At 41.2% G+C, this 22,262-nt stretch overlaps 1 protein-coding gene across 2 annotated transcripts in view; it reads right to left on the bottom strand.

Annotated features, from left to right (window-relative positions):
* The window catches only part of LOC143280579 (uncharacterized), a 59,858-nt gene that overhangs the window by 5,444 nt on the left and 32,152 nt on the right, over positions 1-22,262 (bottom strand). For both annotated transcript variants that reach the window (XM_076585281.1, XM_076585280.1), the window contains exon 2: positions 1,182-1,496. In XM_076585281.1, coding sequence (XP_076441396.1) covers positions 1,182-1,436 — 255 coding nt within the window. In that variant the 5' untranslated portion in view covers positions 1,437-1,496. The remainder of the gene's footprint in view (positions 1-1,181; positions 1,497-22,262) is intronic.

Here is a 22,262-nt window from a genome sequence, read left to right as displayed (position 1 = left end):
AAAAGTCCTGGAATATCTAGTCTGTCTTTTCGATTTTCACATTCTTTTCGGATGTCTTTTCGCGTTTTCACATTTTTTTCATATGTCTTTTCGTGTCTTTTCGCGTCTTTTCGTGTCTTTTCGTGTCTTTTCGCGTCTTTCGTGTCTTTTCGTGTCTTTTCGTGTCTTTTCGCGTCTTTTCGAGTCTTTTCGCGTCTTTTCGAGTTTTAGTGACACCAAGGGGTCATACTAAAATGCGAAAAGACGCGAAAAGACACGAAAAGACGCGAAAAGACACGAAAATACACCGGAAAAGAATGTGAAAAGACATGAAAAGTCCTGGAATATCTAGTCTGTCTTTTCGCATTTTCACATTCTTTTCGGATGTCTTTTCGCGTTTTCACATTTTTTTCATGTCTTTTCGTGTCTTTTCGCGTCTTTTCGAGTCTTTTCGTGTCTTTTCGCGTCTTTTCGAGTTTTAGTGACACCGAATTTAATACTTAAGCTATGTTGACGTTTTCTTCTTCGTGTGATAAATAGATGTGATTGTAGTGGACGTAATAACGCCGTTTAAACAAAGTTTTTTGTGTCTTTTATTATATCTCTATTATTATTTTGTTATGGCGGTAAAAGAGACTTTGTTATCCCTTCAAACCCACCGCAACACCTGGCAGAACTCTAGATCTGCACGAACCAGTGGAGGCCTACAACGAACTGGAAGAAACGATCAATTCAATTTTTCTTTTATGTTCATTCCGGTTAATTCTGTGTCCACTTTAGAATATTTATATGCAGTAAACACGTCGATGGTATACTTCGAATTACTGTATGTGTTCTGTCCAGAATTTGTATTTCTTTCCTTTTAATTGTGAACAAGAAAAATGAGGTCATGTCTTCTCACCAAAGACTCGTTGCTTGTTGGCCTAACTCAGTGGGAAGCTGTTTTTAAATTTTTCGGATTTCGGAAGAAAAAAACTCAACGAAATAAACCGTTAATGAATCGTAAAGAAACGGCTTAATTCAGGAGACTTCCAACCTGTTATTGGTATGGCTGTGGAGATTTTGTTCATACAATTTTTAAGTCAAATTTGGTACTGGCAGAATTTTCAGAGAAAATGTCAATGTCAAAGTTTATCACGGACACACATACACACAGACAACCGAACACCGGGTCCAGTAAAACATGGAATCACTTTGTTTACCTCTCTATAAAGCGCCCTCATCTTCTCCACCTCCTCCAGCGTCATGACGTCTTGGTGCCAGCGCCCTCTCAGCATATTCCGCAGCACGTCGTGGCACTCAGCAAAGCGTGAAAGCGATGACGTCACCGGAAGCAGCCGTGACATGGAGAAGGCGGGAACGTTGAAGGCTAAATACAGTAACGTAGCCGCTGACAGGACGTAGGTGAGGATCAGGCTACGACAGTTGCCGCAAGAGACAACGCGCACCTGCTCCATGCTCTTGCTCTTCAATCTCTTGGAATGCCCCAAGTACAATGACTTCTAAAACAAGTAGGCCTACACACACACACACACACACACACACACACACGTACGTACGCGCGCGCGCAGACGCAAGTTTAACAATGGATCCAGTCCAGCAACATTACCTTGATTTGAAATTTATAACATATATATATATATATATATATATATATATATATACATAAAGTAGTTAATTTCCTTGGAGTGCACCTTACATCAAACTTAACTTGGAATCATCATATCGGTTCCATTTTAACAAAGATTAGGAAAATATTAAACTTCTTGAAAATCGTATGCAAACAACCATTCTATTACAACTTTGTACATCATTTGTTCGGTTCTATTTATCTATGTATATATATATACACAGAAGAAGTATGCTTTAGGGCACCAAAATATCAACTGAAAAAAAATTCAAAGCATAGACAGCAGAGCATACAAACTGGCACTTGGCTTACCAGTCCATGCTTCAAGTAAGAAAACATACAGTGCAGCGGCAGTGTTACCATTAGAGGACCTGCGTGTAGTAAATTTGTCATGAGAAGTTAACCGATAAAACATAATTTGGAATCAGAAAATACTCTCAAATCCCACCGCGATTTTCCAAAGAGAGCTAGATCTATATCTTTTCATACCACACTGGGACAATACACGTCAAATATTACAACACATTTTGACTTGAATAAACCCCCACATACTGCTGAAAGGTCTGAAGTTTCACCTTCACCAGCATGGGAACTCCAAGCGCAAATTGATATCAATCATACTGATATCACCAAAGATGACAGCATAAATTTACTTACGTCGCATTTACAAAACAAATACTCTAATTGTTTTAAAGATATTTACAGACGGCTCTGTTGTAAATAACAGAGCTGGTGCTGCTTTCCTTATTCCAGACTAAGTTTCAAAACTCATTTCATTTGGGAGAGAATACGTCAATCTTCACAGCTGAATTCATAGTAATTCTACTGGCGTTAAAACTTATGATACCCTTTTCGAAAACTATATTTCAGATTCTGTTTTGTGTTGATTCTAACACGGTTCTCCACGCTATTAAATTTGTAAAAGAAACAGTCATATCTGAATTCCTTATTGAAATCAACCATTCAAATGTGACCAAGCGCGCTATGCTTGCTCCACCACTATTCACGCACAAGCCAGAGCAGACGACGTTTTCCCTCCTAATCCTTGCACAGAATATGTGACGTCACTCTGCTTACATCATTTTGTCCTGGCCAGACCACCTGCTGACTGCTCGAGTTGGTAGGATGAGTTTGTTGTATTTTGATAATTATGTTGTTATTATTTACCATAAGGTATGTTAGTATTAATGGTACTTGACTAAGGGAGTTGCATATAGTTGTTTTGGGCAAATACCAAACCCAGAGGTAGGCACAGCACTGTGTATGCTCCCTGTTAATGTTACCCACATCCATGAATGACTGACTTCCCACTTATGGTGCTTCTGGTGTTCATGTATTGTAGAATATGGTTTTTGTGTTTCGGTTTGGTTTTGGTTCCCTCCTTTATACTTTGTTGATGCGGGTACTCCACCAGTCTTGGTCTTTGCCTCATGTATGCTTATTGTTATACGTACATGCAACGTTGACATTGTATTTATGGCTTTTATTTGTTTGTGTCTTGCAGGCACTGTTTTCCTGTCATAGCTGTAGTAAATAAACAACTGAAAGGGCGTCCGCTTTCATATGCTCCTGCCTGCACGAGAACCTGCTATCTTTTACTGCTCTTAATTCCTCATTCCACTCCAACCATACCCTTACCCCTATCTCCACTCCACTCCAACCCTACCCTTACCCCGAGTCCATCACACAAATTCACGAACTCTTATAAAGAGGCTCTCACATAACCTTTTGCTGGATTCCTTCTCACTGTGGTTTTTACTACAATGAAAAGTCGATATACTGTACTGGCTGAAAAAAAAAAAAGAAGAAGAAGAAAAAAGGAGATACAAGTTCCATGAAGGTGTTAGATTTAAATATTTCGCTTTCACTACAGTAATGTTTCACTATGATAGACAAGAGGCAAAGCCCTCATGACTCATTTGTGCTTCGCGCTTTATCCAGTAAAGGATTCATGAGGATAGAAAAAAAAAAGACTAAAAAAAATCGTTGACCGATTCAGTGATTGATTTTGGGGCATGTTGTGGTTTGATACTTTGGTTTTGTATGTTTTAGAAAATAGCTCAATAATTATTAAAATGTGTGTCAGATGTGTGTCTACCCCAGAAAATGGGCTATGGCTGCATATTTTGTTGGTTGACACAAAGTGTCATGATTTAATAGCAAAAGCATACGCGTGACCATTTAAAAATTCTAAAAACATTTTATGAATGTATTTCTTCTAATCAGAAAAGCAGAAATATATGGAACAGTTTGTACATGATAATCAATTATATGTATATATACCTATTTGCCACTGCTTTATCTTATTATTATTTCATTTCATTTATTTGATTCTATTTTCATTTTTGACAGTGACTGGATGAACAATGGCTGACACTAATACCCAATACCTAAAGCAGTTAAAAACAACCTAAAATAATCAAGTTATAAAAAAAAAATTATCAATCCAAATCTTCGAGTTATAAACACTATCCAATTACCTCTATCATGTAACATTGTCATCTTGAAAGAAGCTTCAACAAGTTTTCTCGCGCGTAAAATGCCGTGACACCGGAGTAGATGGAGACAACGCGATGCGCAGAAAGACAAAGGATACGTAATTAGCAGGGACCAGCCACCGATGCCACAAACATGTCCAGAACTCTTTGCGCTGGCCCATGTGGAATACTATATTCAGATCACCGACTACAACCAAAGGGTGTTCTCAAAATTAAAAATACTATCCAATCAGAGCGAGTTGGCGGCCTTGGTGGCCATAGTGGCCGTTCTGCCGCTAGCCGCAAGTGGCGTTTGACTGCCTAGGCCTCACGGCCTTTTTTATGTCCCCTTAAATATCGGTCTCTTTTATTTGTGGGATACATATATGTTTTCTTTTACACGTACTGTAAATCACTCGTCAAAGTCAATAAATTTTTCTTTTAAATTTATGTTCATGTCAAGGAGATTTTTTAACGCATTAGTATTTTGTGCAAGTTTAGTTTCAATAGGTAGCGCATTCCATATATGTGCAATTCTATTAGCTAATGAATTTTTTCCTTAGGTTATTATTACAGTGCTCTTTAAAAATTTTCATCATTGAATTTCGTGTACCCTCATAATCTGACATTCTAAAAATATTATTCACATTTACTTCATCATAGCAATTTAACATTTTGTATGTTTCTATTAAATCCCCTCTTAGCCTTCTACTGACCCTTTAATGAATGCAGATTTAAGTATATAAGTCTCTGTTGTTAGCTCATATATTTACATTCTTTTAATAACTTAGTTGCTCGTCTTTGTACCCTTTCTATAGCTATAGATTGTCTCTTGAGGTATGGGTGCCACACAATATTTCCATATTCCACTTGTGATCTAACCAATGCTTTATACAGTTTAAGAAATATATATTTATCTAAATAGGTAACTGTTCTCTTAATTATTCCTATCGTCTGGTTGGCTTTATTTATTATATTCTGTATAAGGTAAGAATATATAATCATGCATCAAGGCATTTCAAAAGATCAGATACTCATTTCCTTCCCCCCTTTTAAAGGATATAAATATATGCTGTTCACTGGAGTTTGTGTTTGTAGATAGGCCTGTGTGCATCATAGTCGATGTGAACCTAAACATCACAATAAATATATCTACTGCTTGGTGCTTTTGTTAAAGGACTTTCAAAAATAAACACAAATATGCAATTAAATGTTGAACTATTGATAACTGTCCGAAATCTAACTAAATTTCAAACACTAATTTTTAAAAACGGAAACCGTGAATGTAACCACTGTGTCTGGCTGCAATGTTTGGTCACGGCTGAAGAATACAGTGGTTCAGTCAAAGGTCATGTTTTTCTGGTTTCTTGATGAGTCTGCCAAAACGAGTGAGAGGTTGTCCTGTGTTCACTGATGTCTGTGGTTCTGCTGGGGTGTGAAGAATTGGGTGATGGCTGAGTTGACACCTCTGGTGACTGCTGCGTGGGAGTGATGGCTGGGCGTCTCGGTGCAACAGGTGGTGGTGGTGGTTCCTCCGAAGTCCTCATCAGGTGTGTCCGGTTGCGGCAGATGGTGCCATTCTGCATTCTGATGATGTAAGAACGAAGATTGTGGTGTCTGGAGAGTACTTCCCCTGGTTTTGCCATGTCTTTGATGAACACAGTATCACCTTCTTCCAGTGGTTGAGCTTCTTTTGCTGCATGTCTCTTGTAGCAATCGCGTTGTTTTTCTTTTGAAGATTTTTCTCTCTTGTGAATGTCCCTGAGGTCCGGAGCTTTAGGTGAGAGAAAAGGAAGTACGGGAACTTTTGTTTTTAGTTTTCTTCCCATGAGTAGTTCACTTGGGGAGTATCTGTAGAGGTGTTGATCGATATAACAGAAGACCTGTGTGTGGGTCTTTCGACTTTTTGAGGATTTTCTTGAGTGTTTGCACAGCACGCTCGGCTTCTCCGTTGTTTTGCGGATATTTTTGTGAACTTGTGGTATGGGTAAATCCATGTTCAGCAGCGAATGTTTGGAACTCATAGCTGGAGAACTGAGGTCCATTGTCAAAAATCACTATATCAAGAATGCCGTGTGCAGCGAAGATGCTCTTGATTTTTGTGATGGTTTCTTTGCAGGATTGTTTCTCAAAGCAACGCAGTTCTATCCATCTGGGGAAGTAGTCAACAACCAAGATGAATGCTTTCCCATCCAGTTTGATGAGATCCGTTCCAACTCGGGACCATGGTCTTTCTGGAAAGGTTGAGTGAAGAAGGGGTTGTTTGTACTCCAGCTGAAGTTTTGCACATGATGAGCATTTGTTGATCATTGCTTCGATTTGACTTGAAATGTAAGGCCACCAAACTGAAGTCTTGGCAAGTGCTCTGCATTTGGTGATCCCCAGATGTCCTTCACGGAGTCTGTTGAGTGTGTCCAGTCTCAGTTCACTGGGAATGACAATGCGGTCATCGAACAGGAAGAGATCATAGACAATGGTGAAGTGTTGCCTATTTCTCCAGTACTGTTTTAGTAATGGAGATTCCGGCAGGTAGGCAGGCCAGCCAGTTTGACAGTATTCTCTAACTTGAGCTGTTTCTGGGTCAGCTTTTTGCATCTTCTTGATTTCTTCCAGTTTTTGTGATGATGCTTGTAGAATGTCGATGGTCTGTTTTTCGTATGCCGTTACATCATCAAGAAGACTGATGTCTGCTTCTTGGGGTTCGCTGGCTGGGGTACGACAAAATGCGTCTGCTGTGATTTGGTTTTTGCCTGCAACGTGTATAACTGTGGGACTGTATTTCATTGGTGGTAAGCGAAAGTGTTGAATTCTGGTTGGCATCTTGTCCAGATTTTTTTGTGTTCAGGAGTGGGACTAGTGGTCTATGATCAGTTTCGATCGTGTACTCCATGCCCAGAACGTATTCACTAAATCTTTCAGATGCCCATGTTGCCGCAAATACTTCTTTTTCAATGGTTGCATATTTTCTTTCTGAATCGCTGAGTGACCTTGACATGAAGCTGACGGGGCGGCGAGATCCATCTTCTTGTATTTGGAGGAGTACTGCACCGATGCCTGTTGATGAAGCGTCGGCTGCAATGATTGTCTTGCACATAGGGGAGTAATGTGCAAGTACTGGAGGTGAAGTCAGGAGTTGTTTCACTTGTTCAAAGGCTTTCTGTTGGTTTTCAGTCCATAGCCATGCAGAATCTTTTCGAAGCAACTGACGTAGTGGTGCGTTCAGTTCTGCCAAATTGGGTGTGAATTTGTCCATTTGGTTGACCATACCCATGTATCGTTGTAATTCTGTGACTGTTGTCGGGACTGGGAAATCCCTGATGACCTGGATTTTTCCTGGATCCGCGCGAATGCCTTCCGAGTTGATGATATGGCCTAGGAATTTTGTTGATGATTTACAGAATTCGCACTTTTCATTCAGGGTGAGCTTGAGTCCTGAATCTTGTAATCTTTGCAAGACTATTCTGAGTTGTTGATCGTGCGTTTCTTGATCAGCGGCATGAACCAAGATATCGTCCATGTGGCATATCACTCCTTCAATGTCAACAAGAATTTCTGACATCATTCTTTGAAAGATTTCACTTGCTAAGTTGATGCCGAATGGTAAGCGATCGAATCAGAATCTCCCAAATGGCGTGACGAAAGTCGTATACAGCTTTGACTCATCTGACAATGGGATCTGCCCAAATCCGCTTTCTGCGTCCAGTTTGGTGAAAACTTTGGAGTTTGCCAGCTGCGCGAGGCTCTCATCCACAGAATGTATGGGATGTACTTCTCTCTGGACTGATTTGTTAAGGTGAGTAAGATATACGCAGATTCTCACAGAACCGTTTGATTTTGGCACAAGAACAGAGTCAGCCATGTTGATCTGCTCTATAATCATTTCCATTATCTTAAAATCGCTCTCATAAGCTTACCGTCGAAGAGCGAACAGATTTTTCTTCATATTATGATGCTCCGATATGTGCTCTGTGCCTCCATACTAATTTCATGCTTCGCTCTTGTTCGCATAACTTTTTGCATAACTATTCTCGATGCTACTGTCTATACAGTAAAGCACGGTCCGCCATCTTTGTTACCTCTTTGATTCCTTTATTTTATAAATAATTATACTTCGATACAATTGGTCGGCGAACAGAAAATACCGTATCATTCCATTATTCTGTGTTAGTATCATCTTCCAAAATTATTTACCATATCCAGTTGTATTCGGAAATCCTTTCTGCAAGCTTTTTTTGACACAACAGTCAATACACAAGAACAGAGTCGGCCATGTTAGTCCGCTCTATATATTGGGTGTTTTAAAATCGCTCTCATAAGCTTAGTGTCGAAGAGCGAACAGATTTTTCTTCATATCATAATTCTCCGATATGTGCTCTGTGCCTCCATACTAATTTCTTGCTTCGCCCTTGTACGCATAACTTTCCACATAACTATTCTCGATACTACTGTCTATAGAGTAAAGCGCAGTCCGCCATCTTCGTTATCTCTTCGATTCCTTTAATTTATAAATAATTATATTTCGATACAAATTGGTCGAAGAACAGAAAATACCGCACCATTACATTATTCTCTGTTAGTATCATCTTCCAAAATTATTCACCATATATAAATTATTCAAAAGTGTTTGGAAATCCTTTCCGCAAGCTTTCATTGACATAACAGTCAATACACAAGAACTGCGTCGGCCATGTTGGTCCACTCTATATACTTGGTGTTTTGAAATCGCTGTCATAAGCTTAGCGTCGAAGAGCGAACAGATTTTTCTTCATATTATAATGCTCCGATATGTGCTCTGTGCCTCCATACTAATTTCATGCTTCGCTCTTGTTCGCATAACTTTTTGCATAGCTATTCTCGGTGCTACTGTCTATCCAGTAAAGCACGGTCCGCCATCTTTGTTACCTCTTCGATTCCTTCATTTCATAAATAATTATATTCGGATATAATTAGTTGGTGAACAGAAACTACTGCATCAATTGATTATACTGCATTAGTAGTGTCTTTAGAAATCATACATTTCGCCCAAAAGCGTTCGGAAAACTCTCTGTTCAGTTCGTTTTGATACTAGTGTTCACGAATGAGAACAAAGTCAGCCATGTCGATCTACCATAATAATCGGCTCTTTTATAATCGCTCTCCTAAGCTTTGCGTCCAAGAGCGAACAAAATTTTCTTCATATCACAATTCTCCAACAAGTACTCTATACCTCCAAACTAATTTCATGTTTCGCTCTTGCTCGTATAACTTTCCAGTAAAGTTTTCCCTTCTCCACTATGATTTGTCTGAAATTCACTCCGCATTTTGGTTGTTCTTATTTCCGTCAATTTAGAATTAATCGCTCGGAATACTGATTCAAGAATAAGGGGAGTTTTATTGACAAGTCTTTTGAATGTTTATTTCATCTATGAAAATTAACAAAAACGTTCATAACTGCGCGGGAAATTGTATATACATGTTTTCTTAACCATAGTAGCCATACATAAGGACAGTCAGCCATGCTGGCCGACTCTGTGAATCAGGTATATTATAATCGCTTGCAGGCGATTAGCGCCTAAGAGTGAACAGAATTCCCTATATTTTCTTGTTCCCTTGAATAATTAAACTTTTCCCCAACAACAAACCATGGATCTCAAAGTCTCTCAAAACAATTTTAAACGAGAAAAAGGTAGCGTTTCAGTCAGGGAACAAGAAGGATAGGAAACTGATACAAAAGAAGCTTAGAGGTGAATTACGAAGGGGACAGAGGGAATTCAAGTCAAAAGTAGAGCAACAGTTTCAGACAGGAAAAATGGCAGATGCATGGGATGGGTTAAAAATTATCACTGGAGAAACGAAAAGGAAAACAGTAGCTTGTAAAATGGAAAAGGATGAACAGATTGATTTTTCAAATAAACTGAATGATTTCTACTGTCGCTTTGAAAGGAATGATCTGGGAAGGGAACTGGATAGTGTTATCTCACAGTTGCAGGAAAAGATCAAAGATAGGAACACAGGTGAAGACTTTGAGATCGATGCAAAAGTTGTTGAATCTTTATTTTTAAAACTGAATGTCACGAAGGCAATTGGCCCCGACAATATCTGCGGAAAATTACTGAAAACATGTGCTTCCCAGTTGTGTGACGTGTTCTGCAAAATTTTCAACTGGTCTCTGAAGGACTGCTCTGTCCCCAGCATCTGGAAAAAATCTACTATCTGTCCTATCCCCAAGAAAAAGAACCCAGCCGCACTAAATGATTACCGTCCTGTTGCCCTGACTTCAGTAGTGATGAAATGCTTTGAAAAAATTATTCTCCGACATCTTCTTTCTTTCACTGAACAGCAGCTTGACTCTCTTCAGTTTGCTTATAAAGCACACAGAAGTACTGACGATGCTATCCTAACTCTCCTTCATAATGCTTTCCTTCATTTGAATAACACGGGATCTTTCGTTCGTATCCTTTTTATTGACTTCTCTTCTGCTTTTAACACAATACAACCTCATCTTCTTGCCCTCAAACTGCTAGGCATGGATGTTGATCCGAAGCTTACTCTTTGGATAGTAAGTTTTCTTCTCAATAGAACTCAGTCCGTCCGCTTTCATTCTGCCCACTCTTCTCTAAAATCTACTTCTACTGGTGCACCCCAAGGTACAGAGCTGTCCCCTGTTCTTTTTACACTGTACACAAATGACTGCAGAGGCACGGAGGAAACTCCTGTCATAAAATATTCTGATGATTCAACAATTGAAGATCTGTCCAACTCTGATGCTATTTATTTATATCTGGATCTCAGAAAGACCCCTTGCCTGTAGCTGACCTTGTTATTGATGGTCAAACAGTGGAGAGGGTCAATGAATATAGATATTTAGGGACCATCTTAGATAATAAGCTGACTTTTGACAGAAATGTTGATTCCATTCATAAGAAATGTCAATCTAGAATTTTTTGTTTACAGAAGCTTAGAAATGTTGGTATAAATTCAAAAATTCTTCAAAGTTATTATCGATGTTGTATCGAGTCCGTGCTTACAGTTTCATTTATGTGCTGGTATGGAAGTTTGGGAGTGAGGAGTAAGTGTGTTTTGAACGATGTCATGAGTGTATGCAGTAAAATTGTGGGAGTGAAACAAGCTAGTATGCAAGAGCTGTATGAAAGTCGAGTGGTTAAAAAAAGCAGGCAGATAGCAACTGACGACACCCATATTTTAGCAAAGTATTATGAGCTGTTGCCATCAGGACGACGCTACAGAACTTTTAAGTTGAAATCCAGAGCTCTGAAGACTTTTATTCCACGTTCAATCCACCTTTTAAATTCTTGAGAACTGTGTGTGTGTGTGTGTGCGCGCGCGCGCGCGCGCGCACTCTCATGTGAGACGTGTGAAAGTCCGTGCATGATAGGCTGTACCTTGTTCTAGTTGTTATCTTATTATATGATGTGTGTCCCCAAACTGACTTTACCCTTCGCTTCCCCTACTACACATTGCTCGAGAACGATTCAGCCATCTTGCCCACCAGACCTGATTGGCGGTTATTCTTGTAATCACCTGTTCGCAATGAGAATCAATGGGAAAATACGCCGTACTTTAATAATTGTGGACAAATACTGTTGACTGGGTCGCATCCTATTGATTATATATAGTTATGTTATGTATGGATGATCTAAACGAGGCAATAGCTAAATGCAAGAAAGAATCGGCTCCTGGCCCAGACAAAGTTCGTTACTCAGACATGAAGGAGCTATCGGAAGAAGACAGAAGCAAACTTTTCAATCTATATCAAAACAGTTTCCACAATGGACAGGTGCCGGAGGACTGGACACACAGCTTCTTAAAACCCATACCAAAACCAGGAAAGGACCATCGTCAGGTAAGCGGCTACTGGATCCTGACCATGCAAAACATTGCTGGAAAGCTCATGGAACGCATGATAGCCAGGAAACTTGCAAGGGATCTTGAACACAGGCACATTCTCCCTTCAAATCAAGGTGGTTACAGAACAGGCAAGTCCACATGGGAAATTGCAGCTGCTTTTGCATATGAGGTGTATGAAGGATTTCAAAGAAAAGAAGAAACACTAGCAGTAGCAATTGACCTTGAAGATGCCTACAATAAAGTCCAGTTTGCGCACCTCATGGAGCTGCTACTAAGGTATGGAGTAAGTTTGACACTGACAAGATGGATAGCAGCAGCGCTTCAGGAAAGAACCGTCGTCCTACGCCTCGGAGATTGGATGTCTGCACCTTCTAAACTATCCATGGGACTGCCACAAGGGTCTCCACTCTCTCCTGTCCTCTACAATGTCTACACGAAGGGCCTTGCAGACTTAAACAACAATGGAATTGCTCGGGTGCTTACCCTTGCGGATGATGGCCTGGTCTTCAAAACTTCGAAAAATGCTCAGGAAAGAACTAAAGCCGTCCAGAAACAACTAAACAATATTGCTCAATGGTGCAAAGACACAGGATCTTCCATCAATCCAGCGAAAGCCCAAACGTTGCTGTGCACCCTCAACAACAAAACCGCGAGCAAATCACCACCTTCTGTGTCATTCGATGGGATTCAAATTGAGAAAACTGAATGCCTACGCTACCTAGGAATACACTTCGACAGGATGCTGACCTTCAGAAAACATACGGAAAATACTGTTCTCAAATGCAAAAAGGGCCTTTCAGTCTTAAAAGCAATGGCAACCAAAGGAATTGAACAAAGTCACCTCTTCCTGCTATACCAATCACTCGTCCTCAGTGTGATCGACTACGGACTTGGGCTAACAACACCGTCTCAAAGCAACCTCCTAAAGTTAGAAAGAGTATAAAATGAAGCTATGAGGCTGATCCTTGGAACAACAAAAGACACGCCCACAGAAACCATGCAATACCTGCTTGACCTTCCTTCAGTGCAGGTCAGAAACAAGTTAGAACAGGTCAAGACCTACTTTCCTTTAGAAAACCCTCAAAACCCACTGCATGACGCAGTCAAAGAACCAAAAGGCAGCCGTCTAGGACGAGGAAGATCATGGATGGGGCAAGCAGAAGACACAATCCAGCTAGTATGCCGACTACAAGACCTGAAAGAAACGAAAGAATGGGAGAAAACCCCCGAAAACCTCAACCATCTATTCAACACAGTCATTTCACCCACTCTAGGAAGACATTGTCGGGAATGGCCAGAGGGCAAAACTGATGCGGAAGTGAAGCTACTAATAGAAGAAAACAGTAAAGAAGAGGACATCATCATATACACAGATGGCTCAGTCACCAAAGACCAGTCTGGTTGGGGATTCACTGCGAAACAAAATGGAAAAACAATTTGGGAAGAGAATGCTGCCTACAAAGTCACAACCTCCAGCCTAACGATGGAAGTTGAAGCTGTGACACATGCCCTCCAGTGGCTATCGTCCATCCATACGCCCGGAAACCAACATGCCATGATTCTAACCGACTCAATGAACCTCATACAGAAAATTGAAAGCGGAATGGGAAGCCCAGAGTGGCATAACGCAATGCGCAACTTTCACATTAAAAAACTCACATGGTCATACTGCCCGGGACATGCAGGTGTTAAGGGAAATGAGCGAGCTGACAGACTTGCTGGTAACGCAACACCAACGAGCCGCCTACATCTAGGAAAATCGGAAATCCTCAGAAAAGTCAAAGAATACCAAAAAGAACAGGTACAAGGCCATCACACCATCGAACGCCTCAAAGAAATAGAAGCAGAGAGAGGGAGCGGCCGCAAGTCTAACATGAAAGGTAGAGCACGATGCTTTGCAAATCAAACAAATATCGGCATCATTTCCAAACCAACATTGCGCAAATTTCTTCAAAACGGAACAGAGTCTCTGTGGGCCTTTCCAAATACAATAAACTGAGCAACACACTAGACGCCACGTTCTTGGCATCAGAGATCTTTTCCCATCCCTCTTGCGGCCAGTCAGTGGCAGCCTCTGTGCGTGTGTGTATGTGTGTGTATGTGTGGGTCTGTGCTTTTGAGTGCGTTTGTGAATGCGCGAGAGTGAAAGTGTACACAAGTGTCAGGAGAGATATGTGTACGTGTGTGTGTGTGTGTGTGAGGGGAGGTGGGAGTGCGGGGGGAGGTGGGATAGAGGATGAGGTATGTGAGTGTATGCATGCCTACACTGTGGGAGCAACAGGATATTGGAACGTATATATATATATATATATATATATATATATATCTCTTTGTATGTACGTGTGTGGGGTTGGGGGTGGGAGATATGGGCGTATGTGTGTGTGCTTGTACAAGTAAGTGTTCATCTCTGTGAGTATGTGTTTGTGTGTGTGTGTGTGTGTGCCGTGGAAGCTGCGATACGTAGACTAGAAATGAGTGTGTGGAGGAGGGGGTAGAGGAGGTGCAAGGTAATGTGTGTGTGTGTGTGTGTTGGAGCTCATGTACGTTTATATGTATTTGACTGTGCTTTCATATGTGCTTGTACAAGTAAGTGTTCATCTCTGTGAGTGTGTGTTTGTGTGTGTGTGTGTGTGTGTGTGTGTGTGTCGTGGAAGCTGCGATACTCAGACTAGAAATGAGTGTGTGGAGGAGGGGGGTAGAGGAGGTGCAAGGTATTGTGTGTGTATGTGTGTGTGTGTGTTGGAGCTTATGTACGTTTATATGTATTTGACTGTGCTTTCATATCTGTGAAACTGCATGTTTGGTGCATTTCTGTTATGCATGTGTGGGTGTATGTGTGAATGTGTGTCTTCATGTTTTACATTTATTCGCTTATTTATCACCATTGTTGTCTTATGTATTTATTTATTTATGTTTTATTATTATCATTTTATTAGTATTACTAATATTATTACTACTACCTTTTTCTATATTATAATTATTATTTATTTATTTATGCAAGCTTATCTATTATTTATTCCCCCGTTTTTTTGTTGTTTTTTTGTGTGGTTTTTTTTTTCCAAGGCCTGACTAAGCGCGTTGGGTTGCGCTGCTGGTCAGGCATCTGCTTGGCTTGGCAGATGTGGTGTAGCGTATATGGTTTTGTCCGAGCGCGGTGGCGCCTCCTTGAGCTACTGAAACTGAAACTGTTCAAGTGTAACTGACAGATCCGTCCTGAAACAACCTTCTAGGGTAAAAACCATCCAGATTACCCTTGCGATCTTCAGTCCATACCCGTTTTTCTGTTTGGTCAGCCTACCCGTGCCTTGTCGGCAAAGGTTCAGTGCTTTGGAAATCTTTAAGTATGATTCACCAGTATGATCAAAAAGATGTTTTTAAAAGAAGTTGATATTTTGTGTTCTCTTCACTTTCGGTGAAATAATTTTGATTTAATGTATTGTGCACCAAAATTTCCATGATGTGTTACAGTATTAACACTCTTTATATTTCTCAAAATGATTGATTTCTTTTATATATTAATAAAAAATTAAAAAAAAGTAGAAGAAGAAGGAGAAGAAGCTTTCAACTGAGAATATCTCAAAGGTAACAGAAGATTGAGATTGATGATGAGCATTGCAATGATTTTTCATGATGATGATGTAGATTATTTGATGATAAAACTATACAGAAGTGTCGACACAATATAAAAAAAAATCGAAGTACTTGATGCTGTACGGACGCACGCTCTTTAACTCTTCTTTAATGACCAAAAATAGGCATCATCATTATCGTCGTCGTTGTCGTCATTATCATCATAATAATGATGATAATGATAATAAAGAAGAAGAAGACGTTTCTGCCTTTTCACACATAATGGTGACCATACTCATGTGTGTTGTGTCAGCTCGCATAGACAGTATAATAAACAGACTTTCTCTCTCTCTCTAAAGTACACACACACACACACACACACACACACACACACACACACACACACATCGCGCGCGCGCGCGACTGGAAAACCGTGTCTGGGTGCGGTCCTCAGTTGACAGCGAAATGACACTGAAAGGGTAGCGCAGAAAAAAACGGGTAGACAGTATAATAAACAGACTTTCTCTCTCTCTCTAAAGTACACACACACACACACACACACACACACACACACATCGCGCGCGCGCGCGACTGGAAAACCGTGTCTGCGTGCGGTCCTCAGTTGACCGCGAAATGACACTGAAAGGGTAGCGCAGAAAAAAACGGGTAGCACAGAGCGGGTAGCAGCATTAACAGAGTGTTGGCATTAATCGTGCAGTGTAGTGTGTGTGTGTGTGTGTGTGTGTGATATTGTCATGACTGTGTGCAGCGGGGGGGGCGGGGGAATTCATAGAACGGGTAGCAGCATTAAGAGGGTGGTGGCATTAATCGTGCAGTGTAGTGTGTGTGTGTGTGATATTGTCATGACTGTGTGCAGCGTGGGGGGGGGGGGGGGGGAAATTCACAGAGAAAACATCGTTGTCCGGAGAGTCCGGCATTCAGTAAAGGACTTTCCCAACACGACACAGAATCGATCACTTTTCCCTTTTCGCAGCGTCGTTTTTGAGGTGGTGCGTTAATGCATGTGAAAATGAGGTAGGCTGTGTGTGTTTGTCGGTCTGTCTGTCTGTCTGTCTGTCTGTCTACCGGCCTTCCTGTCTGTCTGCTTGTCGGTGTGGGAAACTGACTGAACAGATCGCTGCTGCATTTTTTTTTTGTTTTTTGTTTGTTTGTTTGTTTTGTATTTTTGTTTGTTAATTGCGTTTTGTTTTAGTTTTTTCTTCAGTGTTTATATTTCATTTGTTAGTGGTGTGGTGTTTGTAAGCTTTTTATTTTCAGGGAGATTTAGCAACGATACGGGACATTGACGTACACTTTTTTTTTTTTTTATTTTTTTTTTTTTTTTTATCCGTTTGTCTGTCTCATTGTCTGGCTGGCTGGCTGTCTTGCTAGCGAGCTGTCTACCCGTGTCTGTCTGTGAGAAGAGTGCAGAGAGATGTATGAGGCAGGTAAACGGACATCTGCTTAACATATGTGTGTGTGTGTGTGTGGTGTGTGTGTGGTGTGTGTGAGTGTGTGAATTGCTGTCACTGAGAACGTCAGCTACCCAAACGTCTTTACGTAAGGACATCACTGAAGTTGGAAGACATTCAGAGTCACACTGTCGTGTTGTATTTCCGTGCACGTTATCAGCTAGACAGCTATACCATCAGCTGTTTGAAGACAGCGCCAAGTTTCAGTTTCAGTAGCTCAAGGAGGCGTCGCTGCGCTCGGTCAGGTCCATATACGCTACACAACATCTGCCAAGCAGATGCCTGACCAGCAGCGTAACCCAACGCGCTTAGTCAGGCCTTGAGACACAGATAGCGCTAAGACCGCGTGGAGTCATCCATCGCTGACCTGTCTACAACTTGGACAACGCCTGACTTAACTGGTGCTTGATGGCCAGCAGTGATCCCTCATTTACCTGGGTACAAATTGTGCTGACATCTGTCCCTCCCACACCTGACAAGACGGATTGAACACATGACGTCACTCTGTGTCACGTGTCACTAGGTTCTGTCACCTTATTATTGGGATGAAGGCAGAAAACGGTGTTCGGTGGTACTTGTCCGCCTGTTGTTCTAGACTGGAAGTCAGCTGCTGTCATCTGAAGAACTTGCACGCACGTGCCGTGTGTGTGACGAAATGCTATCTCCCACTGGGCTCTTGATGTTCTTTTTTTTTTTTTAACTTATTTTATTTTATTTTTATTTTTAATTTTTTTTTCTACTTTATTTATTTTATTTTATTTTTATTTTTTTTTCTCAAGGCCTGACTAAGCGCGTTGGGTTACGATATTCATGAGGCAATCAAGTCTTACAAATTTCATTTGAGAAAACAAGAGCCATCTGAGTCCATTGAAGCATATATAGCAACCCTGAGAAAACATGCAAAGCCGTGCAACTTGGACAAACTGGAAGACAGACTTATACGGGATCAGGTTGTTGCTGGAGTACGAGAAGATGGTCTGAGAGAAAAACTCCTAGAAGACAAAGAACTGACATTAGATAAGTGTATGTCCATTGGATGAGCTTATGAAAGTTCCAAACAGCAGTACAGTCAATGTCAGGTGAAGGAGGTTCAATTCAAGTGCAACGCTTGTTCAAGAAGAAACAAGGCGGCAACGTACAATCAAGAGCCCCACCAAAACAAAGTGGAAGAAATGAAAAGGAAAATTCATCAAGAAAATGCACAAGATGTGGAAAATACTCGACACATAGTAGGCAACAATGTCCAGCAAAATATGCAGTGTAGAAAGTGCAATTTAAAAAAGCCACTTTGCAGCAATGTACAGAACAAAGACTGAGGTCAGATGTCTCGAAGATGAAGAAGTAAACGTACCTGTCCTTGTGTGGTGCAGTGAACTGGCATGTTGATGTTCAGGTGACCACCAAAACACACAGTCGTTCTGTAAACTTCAGAACAGACACTGGAGCAGACGTGACTGTTGTGCCTGACAGGTTCTTCAAAAAGAACTCACCACTGATCCAGAAGACAGACAAAAAACTGTTTGGACCTGGCCAGAGCAAAATCAATGTGCTTGACAGAGTCAGCGCAACTATAAAAAAAAAAAAAGGTGAAGTTTCATTAGACCAAGATCTCTACGTTGTCACTGACCTGAGAGAACCACTTATGAGAAGACCGGCAATTGAGGCACTGAAACTGATCGAGAGAGTCAATGCGGTCGACAATGATCAATACGGAAAAGATTTCCCAGAGCTGTTTACAGGCCTAGGGAAAATGAAGAATGCCTACACGATAAGATTGCAAGAAAACGTTCAACCGTTCGCAATCTCAACGCCTCGTAGACTCCCTCTTCCAATGAAAGAGAAAGTTCAAGAAGAACTGAAGAAACTGGAAGAACATGATATCATCTTGTCCCAGTAGAGACACCCACTTACGGGTGTGCACCAATCGTGGCAGTGCCAAAACCAGATGGGAAAGTGAGACTGTGCATCGACTTCACAAAACTCAACAAGAGTGTGCGTCGAGAGAATTTTCCACTGCCCACTACTGATCAACTGTTTGCTCAACTGGATGGTGCCACAGTGTTCACCAAACTGGACTAACAGTGGTTTCCACCAGATACCACTTCACCCAGACAGTCAGGAGCCGACTACCTTCATCACTCCATTCGGGCGATACTGCTACACATGCATGCCATTTGGCATCAGCTCAGGACCAGAGGTTTTTCACCCGAGAGATAACTCGCATCTTTGAAGGAATACCTGGAGTCATCTGCGACATTGATGATGTCCTTGTCTTTGGAAGAAATCAGCAAGAACATCATAGTTGACTGAGAATTGTTCTGCAAAAGATGACGGAAGCTGGCATCACTCTCAATGAGAAATGCTAATTCTCAACTGACTCCGTGAAGTTCCTGGGCCACATGATAACAAAAGAAAGAATCCAGATGGATCCAGAGAAAGTGCAAGCTATCTCAAACTTCCCTAGACCTACAGACATTTCGGAATTGCGTCAATTCCTGGGAATGGTGAACCATGTTGGAAAATTTGCACCTCACATGGCCAACACAGCAAAACCGTTGAGAGATCTACCAAAGAAAGAGACTGACTGGATTTGGGAAGAGCCACAAAAAGAGCCTTCCAAACAATGAAACAGCAGCTGAGTTCAACACCAGTGCTTGTGCACAACAGTCCAGACAAGCCTACAAAAGTCTCAGGAGATGCATCATCATATGGATTGGGCGGTGTACCACTCCAGAAGCATGAAAATGACTGGAAGCCAGTGTTCTATGCCTCAAGATCTCACTGCAACAGAACAAAGATACGAGCAAGTGGAAAAAGAAGCCTTGGCAGTGACTTGGTGCTGTGAAAAATTTCAAGACGACCTGCTTGGACTGTCAAAATTCACAGTTGCAACAGGCCACAAACCACTACTGGCACTGTTGAAAACCAAACTGCTAGATAAGCTGACTCCAAGGATTCAGAGGTTCCACATGTGCCTGATGCTGTTTTCATACGACATCGTATACACTGCAGGGAAGAACCTGATGACTGCAGACACTTTGTCAAGGGCCACATGACGGAAGACGAGACAGCCGCCTCTTTCTGCGCAGTCATTGACAGCATTCCAGCAAGTGATGCAAGGCTGGAAGAGATTCGACAGAAGAAATGCTCTGACAAAATCATGAACTTTTGCAAATTAGATCACAGGCCTGAAGCAGCGAAAAAGGGCGTCAATCTGTGACAATACTGGTTTGCTCGCCGAGATTTGACAGTTCAGCAAGATCTACGGCTGTTCCAGAGCCGCCTGGTGATTCCAGCTGAACTGCAAGAAGAAATATTGCAGAGACTTCATCAAGGTCACCAAGGCGTTGTCAAATGCAGAGCATTAGCCTGAAGTTGCGTTTGGTGGCCAGGACTCTCAAAGAAAATGGAAGTCATTAGTACCTGCACAACGTGTGAGAAAGAAAACTCCCAGAACCTCTGCAACCAACGAAGACTCTAGACTACCCATGGCAGAAAGTTGCTATGGATTTGTTTGAACTGAATGGACAATCTTACCTCATAGTAGTAGACTACTACTCCTGCTGGATAGAGACCATGCACCTGAAGCAGACTACATCAGTAGCTGTCATTGATTACTGCAAATCCATCTTTGCAAGATTTGGAAGTCCAGAGGTTGTACTATCTGAAAATGGTCCACAGTTCAACTCACGAGAATTCTTGAAATTCTCCCAGGACTACTTTTTCACTCATGTCACCAGTACTCTATATCATCCTCAAGGAAACAGTGAAGCAGAAAGGGCGGTCCAAGCAATGAAAAATCTCCTGAAGAAATCTGCCGACCTTTACGTTGCCTTTCTCAACTATCTGACATCTCCCCTTCAACATGGCTACTGTCCGGCAGAACTGATGATGAACCGAAAACTGAGAAATTGTGTGCCTACAATTCCGAGCCAACATGTTCCCTTCAAACCAAAGGTTGAAGACTTCAAGAAGAAAAATGAACACTTCAAAATCAGCAGAAGTACTACTATGATCTTTGACACTGAGCAAAAAAGTCCAACTAGCAAAAGGACAAGTAGTCTGGGTGAATACGCCGACAACCAAGGAAGCAGTTGTGATTGAAAATGCTTCGCCTCAGTCTGTTGTGGTTCAGACTGACAGAGGTTCTCTACACAGAAACCGCACTCAACTTCGCAAAAGAAATGGAAACCAGACATCAGCTCAACCTGCAATGCTGAAAGCGTCCTCAACTCTCCCGAAGCAGAGGCTGGAGACTTCTGATGAAGCAAGACATGAAGAAAATGCTGACAACAGGGCTACCACAACAGTCCATTCATCAGCTGATCAGCCAGGAAACCTACCACCTGACAACTTTCCTGTTGAAAAGTCTAGTCACAAGACTGTGCACACAAAGTCAGGACGAAAAGTACAAGCACCTAAAAAACTTGATCTGTGAAAGAGCGGTAAATTCACTTGACTATTTGTTAATGTTGAAATTTGTTTGTTTGTTGATGTTTGGATCTAGGTGAACCTTTGAATTAAAAAGTTAAGTCAGTTCTAAATTCGTCAGGAAATGGACACTGGGCAAAAGAGACTTTGAATTTAATGATGTACAGTTCATGGAGCTGAAATGGAACAGTTAATTGATTTATAGCTAGATCTAGTTTAATTCCCTTGTGAAACAGATGCATGTTGTTTGCATGAGAATGGGGGATGTGGAGTAACCTCCCTTACGTCGAGCTTGGATGACGAAGTATCAGGACGTAACTATGTATCTAGGTTACGAGAGAGGCAAGTAAACAACCGTCACGATGACAACCTCCTTCTGAGTCTGCTGATATTAGACTTTATATATCATATTTATACTTTTTTAGACACAGAATTTCCAGAAAGCAAGCACAGTATTGAAGGTGTTGATATAAAGGATGTGCAGGAATGTTTTAATGACATTGTTACCACATATAATATACACATTTTTACTGAGAAAGGTAAAGTTAGGTCCGAATCAAGGCCTATAAACGGAATGTGTGATAAAGGTTTTGATGATGGGTGTACATATATCTGCAGTACGGGAAGTAGTGTCATAGACTACTTTGTTACGTCAAACGAGTTGCTTGATTTGGTTTTATCCTTTGAGATAGTCAATAGGGTTGATTCTACCCATTTACCAATTTCAGTTATGCTGGGCAATGATAACACTAATGTAAGTATGGATAGTAGGGAAGATAGGCAAGGTATCTGGAGAGAAAAGCTGTGCTGGACAAGGGAGAAGGAAGGGGAGTTCTTAGCTAACTTTTCTTCTCC

Source organism: Babylonia areolata, chromosome 3 (assembly GCF_041734735.1).
Source record: "Babylonia areolata isolate BAREFJ2019XMU chromosome 3, ASM4173473v1, whole genome shotgun sequence".
Lineage (NCBI taxonomy): Eukaryota > Metazoa > Mollusca > Gastropoda > Neogastropoda > Buccinidae > Babylonia > Babylonia areolata.
This window is presented reverse-complemented; position numbering and strand designations above follow the sequence as displayed.